The sequence below is a fragment of the Ranitomeya variabilis genome, chromosome 4 (genome assembly GCF_051348905.1).
Source record: "Ranitomeya variabilis isolate aRanVar5 chromosome 4, aRanVar5.hap1, whole genome shotgun sequence".
Classification (NCBI taxonomy): Eukaryota; Metazoa; Chordata; class Amphibia; order Anura; family Dendrobatidae; genus Ranitomeya; species Ranitomeya variabilis.
The window spans coordinates 31,758,267-31,778,930 of NC_135235.1; the positions used below are offsets into that span (position 1 = coordinate 31,758,267).

The window sequence follows — 20,664 nt, forward strand, 5'->3', positions numbered from 1 at the left end:
CCCCAGAACAACAAGATGCAGGGTCCTTCAGAGGTTTGCAGCTGTGCGTAATCCATCCTGTTGACCACCTCTATCCACTGTACACAAGCAGAAACTGCTCCAGTGGGCCAAACGATACATGAATACTGACTTCCAAACTGTTTTGTTCACCGATGAGTGCCGTGCAACGCTCGATGGTCCAGATGGATGGAGTGGAGGATGGCTGGTTGATGGACACCCCATGAAAACACGGCTAAGGCGCCAACAAGGAGGAGGTGGAGTAATGTTTTGGGCTGGAATCATGGGGAGAGAGATTGTCGGCCCCTTTATGATCCCTGAAGGGGTAAAGATGAACTCCATAATCTATGTGGCGTTTCTAAAACAACACTTCCTCTTGAACCATGGCAGGAAGAACCGTGCTTTCCGCAGCAAGATCATTTTCATGCTGCAAAAAACACATCTGCATCTCTGGCTGCTATGGGCATAAAAGAGGACAAACTTATGGTGTGGCCAACATCTTCCCCTGACCTCAACCCCATTGAGAACCTCTGGAGCATCATCAAAAGGAGTGTCTATGATGGCGGGAGGCAGTTCACATCTAAGCAACAGCTCTGGGAGGGTATTCTGTCCACATGCAAAACAATTGAAGCAGAAACCATCCAAAAACTGACAAATTCAATGGACGAGAGTTCTGAGGCTTCTTTCGAACAAGTGGTCCTATGTGCAAATGTAACATCACCTAGAATAAAGTTTTCACTTAAACTGTTTGATTTCATTTTGTAATAAGCTGATAATGCTTATAACTTCACAATTGACCATTTTTTTGTTCAAAATAAAAAAAAAAAAGGTTGAAAACTCTGCTGTGCATAATAATTTGGAACATGCATTTTGAGTGTTTCTTTTTTTTTTTTTAAAAGACACTGTTTTCATAGGCAGTTTGTTCCAAAATATTGCAATTATACTAGAATAGTAGATGACCGGAAAATGACAATGACTGCAATTCAGATAGGTAATTTAGAGAAAATATGAGGAAATATTATTTGCATAATAATTTGGAACACTGTATGTGTGTGTGTATGTATGTATGTATGTATGTATATATATGTATGTATGTATATATATATATATATATATATATATATATATATATATATATATATATATATATATATATATATATATATATATATATATACATACACACACACTCACCGGCCACTTTATTAGGTACACCATGCTAGTAACGGGTTGGACCCCCTTTTGCCTTCAGAACTGCCTCAATTCTTCGTGGCATAGATTCAACAAGGTGCTGGAAGCATTCCTCAGAGATTTTGGTCCATATTGACATGATGGCATCACACAGTTGCCGCAGATTTGTCGGCTGCACATCCCAAAGATGCTCCATACAAGGCAGGATGGATCCATGCTTTCATGTTGTTTACGCCAAATTCTGACCCTACCATCCGAATGTCGCAGCAGAAATCGAGACTCATCAGACCAAGCAACGTTTTTCCAATCTTCTACTGTCCAATTTCGATGAGCTTGGACAAATTGTAGCCTCAGTTTCCTGTTCTTAGCTGAAAGGAGTGGTACCCGGTGTGGTCTTCTGCTGCTGTAGCCCATCTGCCTCAAAGTTCGACGCACTGTGCGTTCAGAGATGCTCTTAGGCCTACCTTGGTTGTAACGGGTGGCGATTTGAGTCACTGTTGCCTTTCTATCAGCTCGAACCAGTCTGCCCATTCTCCTCTGACCTCTGGCATCAACAAGGCATTTCCGCCCACAGAACTGCCGCTCACTGGATTTTTTTTCTTTTTCGGACCATTCTCTGTAAACCCTAGAGATGGTTGTGCGTGAAAATCCCAGTAGATCAGCAGTTTCTGAAATACTCAGACCAGCCCTTCTGGCACCAACAACCATGCCACGTTCAAAGGCACTCAAATCACCTTTCTTCCCCATACTGATGCTCGGTTTGAACTGCAGGAGATTGTCTTGACCATGTCTACATGCCTAAATGCACTGAGTTGCCGCCATGTGATTGGCTGATTAGAAATTAAGTGTTAACAAGAAGTTGGACAGGTGTACCTAATAAAGTGGCCGGTGAGTGTATATATATATATATATATATATATATATATATATATATATGTATGTATGTATGTATGTGTGTGTGTGTGTGTGTGTGTGTGTGTGTGTGTGTGTGTGTGTGTGTGTGTGTGTGTGTGTGTGTGTGTATACAGTACAGACCAAAAGTTTGGACACACCTTCTCATTTAAAGATTTTTCTGTATTTTCAGGACTATGAAAATTGTACATTCACACTGAAGGCATCAAAACTATGAATTAACACATGTGAAATTCTATACTTAACAAAAAGTGTGAAACAACTGAAATTATGTCTTATATTCTAGGTTCTCCAAAGTAGCCACCTTTTGCTTTGATGACTGCTTTGCACACTCTTGGCATTCTCTTGATGAGCTTCAAGAGGTAGTCACCGGGAATGGTTTTCAATTCACAGGTGGGCCCTATCAGGTTTAATAAGTGGGATTTCTTGCCTTATAAATGGGGTTGGGACCATCGGTTGAGTTGTGCAGAAGTCTGGTGGATACACAGCTGATAGTCCTACTGAATAGACTGTTAGAATTTGTATTATGGCAAGAAAAAAACAGCTAAGTAAAGAAAAACTAGTGGCCATAATTACTTTAAGAAATGAAGGTCAGTCAGTCTGAAAAACTGGGCAAACTTTAAAAGTGTCCCCAAATGCAGTGGCAAAAACCATCAAGCGCTACAAAGAAACTGGCTCACATTAGGACCGCCCCAGGAAAGGAAGACTAAGAGTCACCTCTGCTTCTGAGGATAAGTTTATCCGAGTCACCAGCCTCAGAAATCGCAGGTTTACAGCAGCTCAGATTAGAGACCGGGTCAATGCCACACAGAGTTCTAGCAGCAGACACATCTCTACAACAACTGTTAAGAGGAGACTTTGTGCAGCAGGCCTTCATGGTAAAAAAGCTGCTAGGAAACCACTGCTAAAGACAGGCAACAAGCAGAAGAGACTTGTTTGGGCTGAAGAACACAAGGAATGGACATTAGACCAGTGGAAATCTGTGCTTTGGTCTGATGAGTCCAAATTTGAGATCTTTGCTTCCAACCACCGTGTCTTTGTGCGACGCAGAAAAGGTGAACGGATGGACTCTACATGCCTGGTTCCCACCGTGAAGCATGGAGGAGGCGGTGTGATGGTGTGGGTGTGCTTTGCTGGTGACACTGTTGGGGATTTATTCAAAATTGAAGGCATACTGAACCAGCATGGCTACCACAGCATCTTGCAGCAGCATGCTATTCCATCCGGTTTGCGATTAGTAGGACCATCATTTATTTTTCAACAGGACAATGACCCCAAACACACCTCTAGGCTGTGTAAGGGCTATTTGACCAAGAAGGAGAGTGATGGGGTGCTATTCCAGATGACCTGGCCTTCACAGTCACCCGACGAGATGGTTTGGGGTGAGCTGGACCGCAGAGTGAAGGCAAAGGGGCCAACAAGTGCTAAGCATCTCTGGGAACTCCTTCAAGATTGTTGGAAGACCATTTCCGCTGACTACCTCTTGAAGCTCATCCAGAGAATGCCAAGAGAGTGCAAAGCAGTCAACAAAGCAAAAGGTGGCTACTTTTAAGAACCTAGAATATAAGACATAATTTCAGTTGTTTCACACTTTTTTGTTAACTATATAATTCCACTTGTGTTAATTCATAGTTTTGATGCCTTCAGTGTGAATGTACAATTTTCATAGTCATAAAAATACAGAAAAATCTTTAAATGAGAGGGTGTGTCCAAACTTTTGGTCTGTACTGTATGTATATGTATAAACCCGATGCGAAGCGGCATAACGAGAAAAAAAATTGAAAACGTTAGAATTACGTTTTGTTGGTTGCCACTACATTGCAATAACGGACAATCAAAAGATCATATCTACACCAAAATGGTATCAATAAAAATGTCAGCACAGAAAGTGAGCCCTCACGCAGCCCAAGATCACAAAAATTGCAGACGCTACAGGTCTTGCAAAATAGTGCCTTTTTTTTTTTTTTTTTTTCCTTCACTTAAAGGAAACCTGTCACCCCCAAAATGGAAGTTGAGTTAAACCCACCGGTATCAGGGGCTAATCTACAGCATTCTGGAATGCTGTAGATAAGCCCCCGATGTATCCTGAAAGATGAGGAAAAAGAGGTTAGATTATACTGACCCAGGGGCGTTCCCGTCCAATGGGCGTCGCGGTCCGGTCTGGGGCCTCCCATCTTCTTACGATGACGTCCTCTTGTCTTCACTCTGCGGCTCCAGCGCAGGCGTACTTTATCTGCCCTGTTGAGGGCAGAGCAAAGTACTGCAGTGCGCAGGTGCTGGCCTCTCTGACCTTTCCCGACACCTCTACAAGCGGATTTGTGCAGGTAATCCCTACATCCCACTGTTGGTACATTGCACTGCTTTTGTAGTGCAGAGCATTATCAAGCCCTGTCACTGTTACAGACATGTAGCCTAATTAAGACAGTGACTAGAGTTTGATATATGGCCCAGAGGCCATTGCTAGTACTTTGATCAATATAACAGCCATGGTTGCTGCAGGGAACTGATGGAGTGACAGAGGAAGCAATCTCACTTTTGTCACACTCCTTTCATACAGAGGTTACCATTGACTAAGGGATGTAAGGAGTTTATGGAGCCACTGCAAAGAGTGACCACATTCAATTCCTTTTGCTATATTTCTGCTAGCATCTGGAGTTGAATGCTGGTAGGTAGCAGTAGACCCAGGATCATGATTAAGGGATGATGATTCGCTGACTTTTCATGTTGTAGTTAAAAGCGGCACATTTATTAGGATGTGAAGTCAATGAGTTGATGGCATGTATATAAATCATATTTGCTGCTCTATCCCACTCATCATAAATGAAATTTAAATGATTACAAATTTTAAAACCTCATATAATAAACTTTAGAATGATGCCAAGACAAGGAAATTTAATTTAATTTTACCACAACTTCCTTCTTCAATAACTTTACAACTAGTAACATGTTGCTTGGTTTAGGTTTGTGTGAGGAGTCAATGTTTAACATTTGGCTTTTTCTTTCCACCCCTTCCTTCTTAATCTAGACTGTGAACCTTCAGGAGTATGTGATTGGTCCTTCGATGAGAATTGCCTTTTCTGCTGCTTAAGAAGAGAAAAAGTTAAGGTACCGAGTCCTATCTTCACATTTTTACTTGCTTTTTATTTTTTTTTATTCCATATAATTATTATATTAGTTACATAGTTAATACGGTTGAGAAGGTCACGTTCAATTGAGATGTGAAATGCAGGGCTGTGGAGTCAGAGTTGGTATCCATTTTGGTGGAGTCGGTATAAAATGGTCTGACTCCTAAAATATATATATGTATAATATATTAAATTGCATAGGCAGCATCAATAGTAAAAAGTTGGTCCGGGATGGGGAGACACACTGGCGCTGACTGAAGGGGAGTAGGGAGGGGGCACTGACTGGAGGAGAGTAGTAGGGAGGGACCAATTTGCGGTCAGACTAAGCCTGTCGCTTAGTCCCGCAGCCGGACTAATCAGCGACGCGGGGTTTCCGTTACAGACGGAAGTACCCCTTAGACAAAAAAAATGTGTGTGTATATGTGTATATATATATATATATGTGTGTGTGTATATGTGTATATATATATATATATATATATATATATATATACATATATATATATATATATATATATATATATATATATATATATATACATATATATATATATATATATATATATATATATATAATGTGTGTGTGTATATGTGTGTATATATATATATATATATATATATATATATATATATATATATATATATATATATATATATATATATTAGTATTTTGCGGATTATAAGATGCACGGGGGTGGTGGCTGTGGTGAAGCAGGGTCGCTGCTGGAGGAGGCAGGAGTGGGGTGATGCTGCAGGCCACAGGCTGGGATGAGGGGGTTTTCCTATGTGCAGCGTGCTGCTGCGTGGTTGTCTGGCGGTGCTGCTGCAGGTGTCTCCGGTGCTGTGGTTGCCCAGCGGTGCTGCTGCCGGTGTCTCCGGTCAGGCGCTGCTGCGGAGGGCTCTGCCAGCATTTTGCGAAAGGCCAGAGCCCCCGCAGTGCCATGGTTTCCCTTGCGGTTGACTCCAGGAAAATTGCCGCTGGGGGGTGGCCATTTTCCCGGAGTTCACCGCACAGGAAACCATGGCACTGCGGGGGCTCTGGCCTTTCATAAAATGTCGGCAGAGCCCCCCGTAGTAGCACTGCCGGGCACCACCAGACACCCCCCTTATCCCAGCCTGCGGCATGCAGCAACGGTACCGGTAAGGTACAGTTAGGTCCATATATATTGACAGAAACAAAATTTTTCTAATTTTGGTTATAGACATTACCACAATCAATTTTAAACAAAACAATTCAGATGCAGTTGAAGTTCAGACTTTCAGCTTTCATTTGAGGGTATCCACATTAAAATTGGATGAAGGGTTTAGGAGTTTCAGCTCCTTAACATGTGCCACCCTGTTTTTAAAGGGACCAAAAGTAGTTGGACAGATTAAATAATTTTAAATAAAATGTTCATTTCTAGTACTTGGTTGAAAACCCTTTGTTGGCAATGACTGCCTGAAGTCTTGAACTCATGGACATCACCAGACGCTGTGTTTCCTCCTTTTTGATGCTCTGCGAGGCCTTCAATGCGGTGGTTTTCAGTTGCTGTTTGTTTGTGGGCCTTTCAGTCTGAAGTTTAGTCTTTAACAAGTGAAATGCATGCTCAATTGGGTTGAGATCAGGTGACTGACTTGGCCATTCAAGAATATTCCACTTCTTTGCATTAATAAACTCTTGTGTTGCTTTGGCTTTATATTTTGGGTCATTGTCCATCTGTAGTATGAAATGACGACCAATCAGTATGTCTGCATTTGGCTGTATCTCAGCACACAGTATGTCTCTGAATACCTCAGAATTAATTCGGCTGCTTCTGTCCTGTGTCACGTCATCAATAAACACCAGTGACCCAGTGCCACTGGCAGCCATGCATGCCCAAGCCATCACACTGCCTCCGCCGTGTTTTACAGATGATGTGGTATGCTTTGGATCATGAGCTGTACCACGCCTTCGCCATACTTTTCTCTTTCCATCATTCTGGTAGAGGTTGATCTTGGTTTCATCTGTCCAAAGAATGTTCTTCCAGAACTGTGCTGGCTTTTTTAGATGTTTTTTAGCAAAGTCCAGTCTAGACTTTTTCTTCTTGATGCTTATGAGTGGCTTGCACTGTGCAGTGAACCCTCTGTATTTACTTTCATGCAGTCTTCTCTTTATGGTAGATTTGGATATTGATATGCCTACCTCCTGGAGAGTGTTGTTCACTTGGTTGGCTGTTGTGAAGGGGTTTCTCTGCACCATGGAGATTATTCTGCAATCATCCACCACTGTTGACTTCCGTGGGCGCCCAGGTCTTTTTGCATTGATGAGTTCACCAGTGCTTTCTTTCTTTCTCAGGATGTACCAAACTGTAGATTTTGCCACTCCTAATATTGTAGCAATTTCTCGGATGGGTTTTTTCTGTTTTTGCAACTTAAAGGGAACCTGTCACCTGAATTTGGCGGGACCAGTTTTGGGTCATATGGGCGGGGTTTTGAGGTGTTTGATTCACCCTTTCCTTACCCGCTGGCTGCATTCTGGCCACAATATTGGATTGAAGTTCATTCTCTGTCCTCCGGAGTACACGCCAGTGCAAGGCAATATTGCCTTACGCAGGCGTGTTCTCCGGAGGACAGAGAATGAACTTCAATCCAATATTGCAGCCAGCATGCAAGGAAAGGGTGAATCAAACACCCGAAAACCCCACCCATATGACCCAAAACTGGTCCCGCCAAATTCAGGTGACAGGTTCCCTTTAAGGATGGCTTGTTTCACCTGCATGGAGAGCTTCTCTAACCGCATGTTTACTTCACAGTAAAACCTTCCAAATGCAAGCACCACGCCTCAAATCAACTCCAGGCCTTTTATCTGCTTAATTGAGAATGACATAACGAAGGGATTACCCACACCTGTCCATGAAATAGCCTTGGAGTCAATTGTCCAATTACTTTTGGTCCCTTTAAGGGGTGACACATGTTAAAGAGCTGAAACTCCTAAACCCTTCATCCAATTTTAATGTGAATACCCTCAAATGAAAACTGAAAGTCTGAACTTCAACTGCATCTGAATTGTTTTGTTTAAAATTCATTGTGGTAATGTCTATAACCAAAATTAGAAAAATTTTGTCTCTGTTCAAATATATATGGACCTAACTGTATATACGCATTATAAGAGACGCCCCCATTTTCTCCCCAAATTTTGGGGGGAAAAGTGCATATTCTAATCCGAAAAATATGGTATATGTTACAAACGTTTTTTATTTGTCTTTATCTGTACTATTGATTCATGCAAAGCTTGTTTTATTTCTATCCAAAATTATACATGATTCCCTGCTCTTGCAGGAATTACAATATACCTTATTTTTTTATAGAGCAAAAATGTTTTGAGACCGAATTTATGATTGCAAAATGCCTAAGAAGCTTCCTCTGAAGTCATTTGTATTTGAGCATTTGACATTAACTCAAAATAAAAAATAAAAATATTTTGTCAGTGTATCACAGATGAAAACAAATGCTGTGAGCTTAAAATCAGTAGATACTCGGGCAGTGATAGAAATGCTCCTACAAGAGCTTCCAATCTAAAAAAACATTTCCAATGCTTATACCCAGAAGTTTTCAAAGCTGTTACTGAGAAAGATGACAGCGACAGCAAGAAACACGTGACCAGCACTTACCGCCATGTAAAGGAGGAAAGAGCGTCTCAAACATCACTTACATGATATTTTGTAAGTGACAGTTACTATAACAATGACAGCAGATATGGTTAAAAGACAGCTTTTAGAGCTTGTTGTGAAAGATGGTGTCCCATTATTATCTGCATGACCAGCTTTTACAGCTCTTAATGGAGAAATGGCCCGCAAACTTGGTGTTTCTCTGGAAAGAAAAAGTATTAGAAAATTAGTGATTGAAGAAGCCCTTAACCAAAAGGAATATCTTAAAAAGACTCAAGACTATTTATATTTCTTAAAATGGATGCCTGTACACGTCTGTGAACTATTTATTATCAACATTTGATTTGTGACAAGAAAATTGTTACCAAGACACTTGCGGTATAAAAGATACCGTATTTTTCGGACTATAAGACGCACCGGACTATAAGGCGCACCCAGGTTTTAGAGGTGGAAAATAGGGAAAAAAATATTTGAAGCAAAAAAAATGTGGTAAAATATTTAATAACATAAATAACATACTATTATATGTGGTGTTATTATATATAATAGTATGTTATTATGTTGGAAGCTGCGGGACCAGTGTGGTGTCTGTGAAGTACGATATGAAGACGCTGGAGGGTGAGTATAAGGGCTCATTTCCACATGCGAGGCACACGTCCGTATCTCGCATGTGGAAACCAAGCTCTGGCGCCGGCACTTTGGAGCGGAGCTGTGCAGCTCCATGTGTTCCTATGCGGCCGCACGCTCCGCTCTGGAGTGCCGGCTCCACAGCTTGGTTTCCACATGCGAGATACGGACGTGTGCCTCGCGTGTGGAAATGAGCCCTAAGAATGGGTGCACAGGGCTTATAGTGAAAGCACCACTCCAGCACTGCAAAATAACACTGGAGTGCTGCTTTAAAATCCCATGGGAGAACTATAACTCCCAGCATGTCCTGCAGATCCTATGACATGCTGGGAGTTATAGTTCACCAAAGGAGTGGCAGAGTGCTTTATTGTGTTTTGTAAAGACTGACCTCTTAATTGTGGCAGCCAGCCACACTGTTGTGAGGTAAAAGCTGGAGCATCCCATGGCTGCACACACACAGAGCCCTCCCTGTTGTTGTTGCCTTTCCACAGCGCAGGACATAAGAGGAAGCTGCAGATTCTAGGTGGGAGTCTGAAGGACCTGTGATGATGTCAGAAGAGGGAGGGCTCTGAGCTGCCATGTGATGCTCCAGCCCGCCCACTCCTGACATCACACAGGTCCTGTTTGTGCACCAGACAGCTCAGCGTCCAGCACAGGCAGGTATGCAGCGATCTCCTGGCCCCTGCTGCTGCCTCCTCCTCCCCCGGACACACAGATTCTCCCCGGAATCAGTGCTGGGGAAACTGTGTGTCCCTGCTTAAGTGCAGCATTCATTTGCTGCTCCCGGCTCACCACTCAGCTGATCGGTGGGCGGGGAGCAGCTAATAAATATTCACTGCACTTAATCAGCGGGGCCATATGCTTTCCCCAGCAGCTGATTCCGGGCAGCGGGGACATCCTGAAGTGGGATAACAGTGCGATCCCACTCGCTGCTGCCCCCCTCCCCACATGCTATATCCGTACTATAAGACGCACCCACACTTTCCTCCCAAATTTGGAGGGAAAAAAGTGCGTCTTATAGTCCGAAAAATACGGTACTAAAGTTTATAGTTTATCACACCAGCCAGTTTCTCCAGGCCTTAATGGGAAAAAGTTCTGCAGGTTTATGAACTAAAAAAAGAACAGGTTCTTGCTATTGTAAGTGACAATGCTTCAAACATAAGTAAACATAAACTGGTAAATGAGACTAATGAAGGTGAACAACAGCTAGAAAGAAACTTCAAATTCAGTATGTTTCTGATGGAAGGCCACAGTCTTGTAACTGGGGAACAACAGATATTACTACAGAAGAACAGCAAAATACTACTTTACACTTAGATGATCTTGTTGAAGCTGCTTCAAAGCTTTCTCATACTCCTCACATGCGCTGTGTTGTGCAAACGTTGCAGCTGGCAATAAGGTAGTTTGCAAGAGAGTTATACTCGAACTCTGGCAAAGTGAGGAAATTGGTTATTGCTGCCAGAAACCCTAAAATTGATTCCATCTTGAATAGACATGTTGGAAAAAGGGCAATTGTGGATCAAGCCACTCTGCAGGACAGCACCTATTTAATGATTTGAGTGATTGCTTGAGCTGAAATCCTCTCTTGTAGATATATCCAACCCTCTGGTAACACTAAACGAAGGTCAATGGACACAGATGGCTGAGTTGTAGGAATTGACTATGTCTAAAATATTATAAGCTGAGGTTTCAACTCCTGGCATTTTCATAAAGGAGTGGAAGTACTTGCTGTTTTGCTTGTCCCAAAGAGGAGATGGCATTTCTGCTTCAAAGAAATGGAGAGAGACACTGCTATTTGAAAATTTAAAATTCTTCTAGCAGCTCTTTGTGGACCCAAGTCATCATATATTGCTGGATGATTAACAGCTTACTAAATAAAGGAAAAGCAGCTCGAACTGAAGTAGCTGTTGGGATGAGTGGGCTACAGGACTGCCAACAGCAAGGGGACTTAGATCTTGCCAGTGCTTCTACCACATCTTCAGCCTCATCAGTTGAGGAATTTAATTTTGAAAAGTATTTGGACGACATGGAGCAAGCAAAGCGTTGCTGCCGTGAAAAAGATTCCTCTCCCATAGCAAACAGATTTACCATAATTCAGCAAAATTTCACTTGCTCTCAATGAAGTAAAAAAGTTTAACTGCTCATCAAAATAAATCTGTGCACGAGGCAATTCCTTTTATATCCTGAAATTGTTAATGATGTTGCCCATGTGGTTACCGCTTTACCACCAACCCAAGTTAGTGTAGAGAGGTTGTTCTCTAGCCCTAAAATAATTAGATCAGATTTCAGGTCCTCTATGATGGAGGATGTGATGGGGGCGATATTATTTCTCAGAGCAAATTCATAGAGTGCACAAATGTTGTTCAGTTAGTTTTTGTTAAACTATTTTTTCCGCACTTGCTGCATAATGTAATGTACATTTACAATTGATTAGTTCTTTTGTTCTAAAGTTTTATTCCAATAAATATATTTTACGTTCTATCTGAATAGCTTGATTTTTGTGTCATAATGATTAAAACCTGATGTTACCATTTTACTACAGTAAATGTGTCACTTAAACATGAGCCATGTATGAGGGAGTCTGCGTCAGAGAAATAAAGGAGTCAGAGGTTTGGCTTACCGACTCCACAGCCCTGGTGAAATCATAAAGGGATGGGGTATATGTACAATCATAATGCATGTTCCGTAGTGATGAGCAAATATACTTGTTAACTCGAGATTTCTTGAGCATGCTCGGGGGTCCTCCGAGTATTTTTTAGTGCTCGGAGATTTAGTTTTTCTTGCCGCAGCTGAATGATTTACATCTGTTAGCCACCATAAGTACATGTGGGGATTCTCTAGCAACCAGGCAACCCCCACATGTACTTATGCTGGCTAACAGAAGTAAATCATTCAGCTGCGGCAAGAAAAACTAAATCTCCGAGCACTAAAAAATACTCGGAGGACCCCTGAACATGTTCGTGAAATATCGAGTAACAAGTATATTCACTCATCACTATTCCGGTCTGCCCTAAAAGAGCTAATCTTTCCCTTCCTGATTCCATGTAACCTTTAATTTCATATTATAATTTATAACCTTTTATCACATGTCACGCTGTTCTTAATTGTTGTTGGATTTAAAGGCATGTCCAGGCATAGAGAATTCTTCCCAAAATTGCAAAACTGTGGCAAAATCGGCATATTTTGTGTGGATTATTGTTCTCAACTTTTACATTGCACAAAGTGAATTCCATGTATAATCCTTAGGGTATCCTAATGGTCTGCGGTTTTAACACCAAAAATCAGCCATAGTTTACTGTACAATATTTGTAGATTGGTTCTGTTACATGAAGCAAAATAAATCCGTGTGAATTGGAGGGCATGTTATGGATTTTGAAAATTTGCACCACGACCATTACTGGCACACTGGATTTCGACAGTTACTGACATGCTGGATTTTCGCAGCCATTATGAAATCTGACAAGATCAATGTTTTTAATAGGAAAAAGCCCATATATATCCAAAATGTCTAATCACACCAGTCGCTCATTGCTAATTAAAGAGGTTGTCCACTACTTTTACACTGATGACTTAAGGTACCTTCACACTGAACAACTTTCCAACGAGAACGACAACAATCCGTGACGTTGCAGCGTCCTGGATAGCGATATCGTTGTGTTTGACACGCAGCAGCGATCTGGATCCCGCTGTGATATCGTTGGTCGGAGCTAGAAGGCCAGCACCTTATTTCGTCGTTAGGTCGGTGTGTATCGTTGTGTTTGACAGCAAAAGCAACGATGCCTGCAATGTTTTACAATGGTAACCAGGGTAAATATCGGGTTACGAAGTGCAGGGCCGCGCTTAGTAACCCGATATTTACCATGGTTACCATTGTAAAAGTAAAAAAAAAAAAACACTACATACTCACCTTCTGATGTCTGTCACGTCCCCCGCCGGCGGCTTCCCTGCACTGAATGTGTCAGCGCCGGCCGGCCGTAAAGCAGAGCACAGCGGTGACGTCACCGCTGTTACTGCCAGCGCCGCTGACACATTCAGTGCAGGGAAGCCGCCGGCGGGGGACGTGACAGACATCAGAAGGTGAGTATGTAGTGTGTTGTTTTTTTTTTTTACTTTTACAATGGTAACCAGGGTAAATATCGGGTTACTAAGCGCGGCCCTGCACTTGGTAACCCGATGTTTACCCTGGATACCTGGGTGCTGCAGGGGGACTTCGGCATCGTTGAAGACAGTTTCAACGATGCCGAAGTCGTTCCCCTGATCGTTGGTCGCTGGAGAGAGCTGTCTGTGTGACAGCTCCCCAGCGACCTAAACAGCGACGCTGCAGCGATCGGCTCGTTGTCTATATCGCTGCAGCGTCGCTGAGTGTGACTGTACCTTTATCCTTAGGATAGGTGATCAATGTCTGATCTGGAGGAGTCCGGCATCCCCGCCGATCAGCTGTTATTGGACTCAGCATCGGCCTCTGGCCGGAAGCATTTACTTACCGAACTGCTCAGTCTACTTGTGGCTGAGGCTTGGTACTGCACATCTGCCTCCTTTTCAAATCAATGGGAGGTGGGTGTGTTGCACCCTGCGGCGATCACTACAAGTATTTGGATCAGCTCGGCAAGTGAGCTCTTGCGTCTGCTGACATCGGTAACAGCTGATCAGCGGGGGTGTCGGACTCTTGACGGATCAGACGTTGATCACCTATCCTTAGGACAAGGTCATCAATGTAAAAGTAGTGGGCAACCTTTTTAAGCATTGCTAACTAACTGCCCTATCATATGCATATACCTATGAGAATGTGTCTCCTTATTCACAACATGTGCACTGTAACAAATATTAAATAACCTGCATCTATACTTTTTTTGTTTTGCTCCAGAAAACTTAATGGATAGCAAAATTATGCTAGATATAGTCCAAGTACTGCACTATAGGAAAGTGTGTGTTTTTTTTTTTGTTTTTTTTTAATGATCAATAAACTTGTTAATGCCAAGTTTGACAATTTTCCACCAGTGGGGATCTGAATCCTGAGACCTGCTCTGATCACTTTATCCAAAGTGCAGAAATGATCTAGATCAGCTGAGCACTTTGCCTCTTCATTTCAGTGATCGGAAACCCTATGAATCAGAACTTCAGATAAGTTGTTGTAACATGTCCACAAATCTTTAGCTGCCCTTTTAAATTTGAAGTCCTCTAATTTTTAGCTATATCGCCACTTCTGTTCTTGACCCCTCTACCTGTAAAAAAAAAAAAAAAAAAAAAAAAAAAAAAAGGCAGCTAACAATATGGAAATGTTAGATAATATATCATACCGTGTGTAAATATTTATTGTTCACAAATCTATTAACACTTTAACTTGCTTATGCTTTTTACAGTGGACTCTTAATCCACTGTTATGTGCTGAAGGTCATAAGGGGTTACTGGACAAACTACAGCCCTGATAGCTACAGTAACCACAGCTTTTGGCATATCACTCCTTGCGAAGTGTGTCAAGGTCAAGCCTTATACAAACTATTAATTTTAAGTTTTCTTTGAGGTAACCCTTTTAATGCCAAGGACATGGGTAATACATCACTACTTTAGCTCAAAGGCTGACAAGACTTTGTCCAGGGGGTCACATAACCTCAATGCCATCCCATATGGAACTACCAAGCACCGCACATTTTTTTTTTTTCCCTTCCCGCAGATCAAAGCTCTAGTTTCAATATTTGGGACACTGCTATTATCAAACAGGACTGAACGTTTTTGTTTTAGCTTTGTCATGACAATAATTTTTTAATGTAGACATACTCCTAACAGGGTGCCATCTTATGTGTTTATCTAGGAGCATTTAGCTGGCTTTCATAAACCAATTAATGAATCTGGCCAAGAAAACTTTCTGAAACAAGAGCAAGCAAAGATAATTCGACTAGAAAGGCAAGCAGAAGAATTCATCAATGCAGTCTTCTACAAGAAAGGTTTGCGGTGTTTATGGATAAACCTTCTTACTTGGCTATAAATTTGATTTATATTAGTTTCTGTTCTGACTACAATCGTACTACTATTGTATACGAGGGTTGGGGCCAATTTAAGCTGAATAGTTGTCATTTCAGGCTGACTCTTAGTTTTAGGCTATGTGCACACAGTGCATTTTTTGATGCGTTTTCACGACAAGTTTTCTGCTCGGAAATGGGCCAAAAATGCTATGGAAACCTTATGCAAGCTTATTCAATGACAAACCTGAAGTATTGTGCACACGATCAGTAAATTTCCGTGTGTATGTGCAGTGCGTTATTTATTTATTTTTTTCTGGCAGCATGTCAATTCTTTTTGCGTTTCAGCACCCATTGACTTCAATTGAGTCAGGCAAAAACACAGGTATAAAACAAAAATGTTTCCGGATTTGCCGAGATTTTGTTTTGTGTTTTACTGTCTTTCTATGGTGTTTCCCACGCTGTCATCTGTTTGACAACGTGGCAAGCATCGGCGCGGTAGTTCTTATCGGCGGTAACGCTACCGCCAGTAAGACGGTCAGAGCGCTGCAAGATCATGCTGGCAGATGTCAGCGTGATCCCGCAGCTGTGACTAACCCGCGGTAACGTTACTGTCGGTCAGCGCTTCAGGATCATGCTGGCAGATGTCAGCGTGACCCCGCAGCTGTGGGCCGATGAGACTACTGCCTCCATCGGGCTATGTCTGCTGTCACTGATAATAGTGACAACATGTGCTGCTGATGGGAGACTTAGTGTTATCTGCCGGTGCCTGTGCTCATAGTTTAAAAAAAAAAGATAAATTACATATTCAAATAAAAAAACATACCTTAACACCCGATGCCCATGTCTCCTAGAAACCGTAGTCAACGCAATCCCGAGTGTCCCACTGCGATCTCACGTGTAGAACAGTCACATCGGGAGATGTAGAAGAAGGCTAGCACGCGACTTCTTCTGTGGAGGTGACGGTGCTAGTGAACGGAGCCAGTAGTCCCATCGATAATAAAATATATAATCACTGCAGTCGTACAGGATAAGGTTTGCTTCAAGTGAATAATCTCACTTGAGGCTCACTTTTCACCAATAAATTATTCACTTGAAGCAAACTTTATTCTGTACAAGTACAGTGATTAAATATTATAACATGGGGAGATGTGACTGCTCTACCCAGCGATCGCCTCCTGTCAGTGTATCACTGAGCTGCTGTGAGAGTTCATCAGCTCCGATGCTCTCGCTTACGGCACTGCTGCATGAGATCTTTCCCATGCAGCAGTGGTGCCATAAGGGGGATCACCGGAGCTAATCAGCTGGTGAAATCTCTCACGGCAGCTCAGTGATACACTGCGGGAGCTATTACCTCCTGTCAGTGTATCGCCCGCTGTCTTTGAGAGCAGTCACATCACTGACTCCCCCTCTTATAGACGCCTCTCCATTACTAACCTGTGAGCTTGATGTCACCTGGCAATACAAAGGTAACATCAACCCCACAAATATGAACCCCACTTGCCACCGCTACAGGGCAAGTGGGAAGAGCGAGGCTAAGTGCCAGATTTGGTGCATCTTATAGATGCGCCTTTTCTGGGGTGGCTGAGAGCTAATGTTTTTCGTCTGGGAGGGACCAATATCCATGGCCCCTTCCTAGGCTATTAATATCAGCCCGCAGCTGTCTGCCTAGCCTTTGCTGGTTAGATTTTATAGGGGGACCTTATGTCAATTTTTTTTCTGGGGTCCCCTTGTAAACTAGCCAGTGTAAAATCTAAGCAAACAGCTGTGAGCTGATATTAATAGCATGGGAACCTTTATGGCGATTGGAGCCCACACAATTTTTTTTTCTTTAAAATTAATAGTTGCTGTCTGGTTACAGGCTATGTATGTTCGTTCTGCTAACGCTCCTACATAGGCTGGTGACAATGTGTGTTTGTGTTTACTTATCGGCTTAGTAATGAGGGTGTTGGGCTGACACCTTTTCATTACTAAGCCTAGGGCAAGGTGTCAATGACAGCTGCTGACACCAAGCCCTATTACTGCTTCAGCATTAAAAAGGTGGTGTTGAACCAAGAAATTATTGCAAAATTTTTTATAAGAAATCTTTATTTAGCTCAAAAAAGCATTAATTGCTGTACAAAAAAGCATACAAAAAGCATGCATTTTTTCCTGCCAAGAGATGCAGAAACCTTGCAGAAATTTCTGCAAGCAAATACTCAATGTGCGCACACAGCCTTAATCTTCAGTACTACCAGCTTGAGCTTTTTCAGCTGTAAGTAGTGCATCCATAGTATCCACTCTACCTTGTACTGTTTAGGATTTCAGTTCACGACTGAATCTCCACTAGGAAGTTAAGCGAGATCATGCTTAAGAGAATGAATATTTTAATATAATCTTGGGTCTTGAACATTAGATTAAAAAGTAGCAAAAATGGGGTTATATATAACTGTTAGAATTGCATGATAAAACGTATTTTTATAAATGTTTAATGTGAGAAACTATTTTTAAAAAAAGTCTCATTTGTTGTTTTTTGGTTTTTTTTATTCCCTTATAAATCTAGACAGTCCTAGGATCTCTGATCCTAATATTCCCTTAGTTGCTCGTGAGATCATGCAGCGAATGATTCGACAGTTTGCTGCTGAATATACCTCAAAGAATAGCTCTACTCAGGATTCCAGCCCGCCCAACAGCACAAAGAACCAAAGCTTGCCGAAGTCCCCCTCCGGACAAAGTTCACCTCCCCCAGCCACTACCCAGAATCCAGTGCTTAGCAAGCTTCTGATGGCTGACCAAGATTCTCCCTTAGACCTCACAGTCAAGAAGCCCCATTTGGAAGAACCCTGTGAGCAAGGTATCTTAAGTTTACATAGATTTGTTTCAGTCACTTTGGTTTCACGTCTCGATTGTCTGGTTTTATTGCGCTTTAGCTGCAGCAAAGCTTTTCTTCCCTTAACCAAAATTATGCACTTTAAGCCCACTAAAACTCCCTATGTGTATTGCATCGGTGGTCCCCTAATAGGTAGTCTCACTCTGGGCAGGTTTGAAATTTGCATACATATAAATGGGATTTGCAAACTTCAGGCGTGTGGAATTTTTGCAAGAAGTAGGAAGGTGCAGAAATTGGAAGCTGTTGTGTTGCCTAACCTTATGAAAACTACTTCTGAGCTGCCTGCAAATTGTGGCCCTTTGTTAGGATTTTAAGTCTTAGGCTACTTTCACACTAGCGTCGTTTGTAATACGTCGCAATGCGTCGTTTAGGAGAAAAAACGCATCCTGCAAAGTTGTCTGCAGGATGCGTTTTTTACCCATAGACTTTCATTAGCGACGCATTGCGACGTATGGCCACACGTCACAACCATCGTGCAACGGTTGCGTCATGTTTTGGCGGAACGTCAACACAAAAAACGTTACATGTAACTTTTTTTTGCGCGTCGTGTTCTCCATTTTCGACTGCGTATGTGCGGCCGAAACTCCGCCCCCTCCTTCCCGGACATTACAGTGGGGCAGCGGAAGCGTCAGACTGCTTCCGCTGCCGACGTCGGGCATTACTTTCACAACGTGCGTCGGGCCGACGCATAGCGACGGCCCCGTGCCGACCCTAGTGTGAAAGAAGCCTTACCTGCTTTTTGTTTTGTGTAAAACCTAAAACTTTTTAATACAATTAGTATTGTCATGTAATAACTTTAATGCTAAATATTGTCAGCGGTATAAGATGGAGTTGGTGAAGGGTTAGATGGGTTTCACATCTATTGGGGGAATTCTATATAACTGGTTCAGGAACAAACAGAATTGACGTCCATATCAGATTTTTTAAATGACTGATACAAACGGTAGCCAAATGGCCATATTTACTACTGTATGGTGCATCTGGAGTCCACTGTCCGTTGTTAAAACAGAAAAAATAAGTTCTGCTGGCTGAACTTTTTGTTCCATTCGAAGAGTGGACACTTCACAACGATATGGAAATCAATCGACCGCTTTTTCCTCTGCGTCAGTTATTAAACTGTCCCAAATGCAGTTGTGAATCCTGCTTTACTGAAATGTTGTATAAACCTAAATGTGTAAAAGTATTCAATAGTAAAACAAGACTGTGTCCAATAAATTAGTGAAACTTTCCCATATGTCTCTTGATTGTCTACATTGGGTGGCGAGTGTGGCTAATTCACATTAAATTAGATAGGTTAATTGCTAGGTGTTCCCCTCTCTTTGCTTGTTCTCTAGCAATGACTCAGTTTATTTCCTTTAGTAATGATGACTATTACCTATAGTAATAAAAGTAAATGTTGAACTGTCTTGTTCTATTTCAGCAGATGGAGTGCTTGACTTGTCCACTAAAAAGAGTCCTTGTTCTGGTAGCCCAAACTCCACTATTTCTCCAAGTACCTCAAACAATATAGGGAATGGGTAAGCATCATCAACTCATCACATGCACTATATTCTTTCAATTGCTCTAAACTAAATCATATCAGATTTCTAAACGAAAGTGATTGTACTTTCCATCTTTTTAAAGCAATGAAATTCACTCTTTAAATTAATATAGTGTTTTGTTCATGAAATCATATGCTTTGTTCCCATTCATTGTATGACCAATTTCATATAAATCTGCAGGATTAAAAGCTTGCAATGATCATAAGGATTGTCTGGGCACTTATAAAAAGGAGGAAACCTGGGTTTGATATAGATTTAATAACTAGGAATTTACATATTGCCTTAGCACTTTAATGAGCATTTCCCATTTTTTTTTTTTTTTTTTTGTAAAAAGGATTTTTTTTCTTTCGCTTTTGTTTTTTTAACTATTTTACCAAATATTTGTGGCTTCATAGCTTTTAAATCCAGAAATCCATATCTGCATTTTCATTATATTTAGTGTGGCTTTTTTTTCATAACCCTTTATCAAGTTTGTACAGATTTTGTAGTTCTAGCCGTATTAAATAAAATTTCATTTTTACATTTTATTTTTTTTTAACTATAGAGCTGTGGTAATTCAGCCAAGTGTTTGGAATTCATAAAGTTGGAAAGCATGTGACGTGGCTGTAGAAAGCATCCATATGCTCTATTATTTATATATTTGTTTTCTATCCAAATATGTATCTTGCATTTCAATGTATTAAATCACGTCTTAAAATCTATAATCAATCACCATCTAAATCACGCCTATTGTCACCTATCGAATCTGTTCTGTCAAGAGGAAAAATGGTCTGACTGATGCAGTAAACACAACTTAGACTTACTGATTTGTTGGGGTTT

At 41.6% G+C, this 20,664-nt stretch overlaps 1 protein-coding gene across 6 annotated transcripts in view; it reads left to right on the forward strand.

Moving 5' to 3' along the window:
- The window catches only part of LCOR (ligand dependent nuclear receptor corepressor), a 131,779-nt gene that overhangs the window by 82,090 nt on the left and 29,025 nt on the right, over positions 1 to 20,664 (forward strand). For all 6 annotated transcript variants that reach the window (XM_077258281.1, XM_077258282.1, XM_077258285.1 and 3 more), the window contains exons 3-6: positions 5,126 to 5,205; positions 15,288 to 15,420; positions 17,978 to 18,268; positions 19,725 to 19,821. In XM_077258281.1, the coding sequence (XP_077114396.1) occupies positions 5,126 to 5,205; positions 15,288 to 15,420; positions 17,978 to 18,268; positions 19,725 to 19,821 (601 nt within the window). The remainder of the gene's footprint in view (positions 1 to 5,125; positions 5,206 to 15,287; positions 15,421 to 17,977; positions 18,269 to 19,724; positions 19,822 to 20,664) is intronic.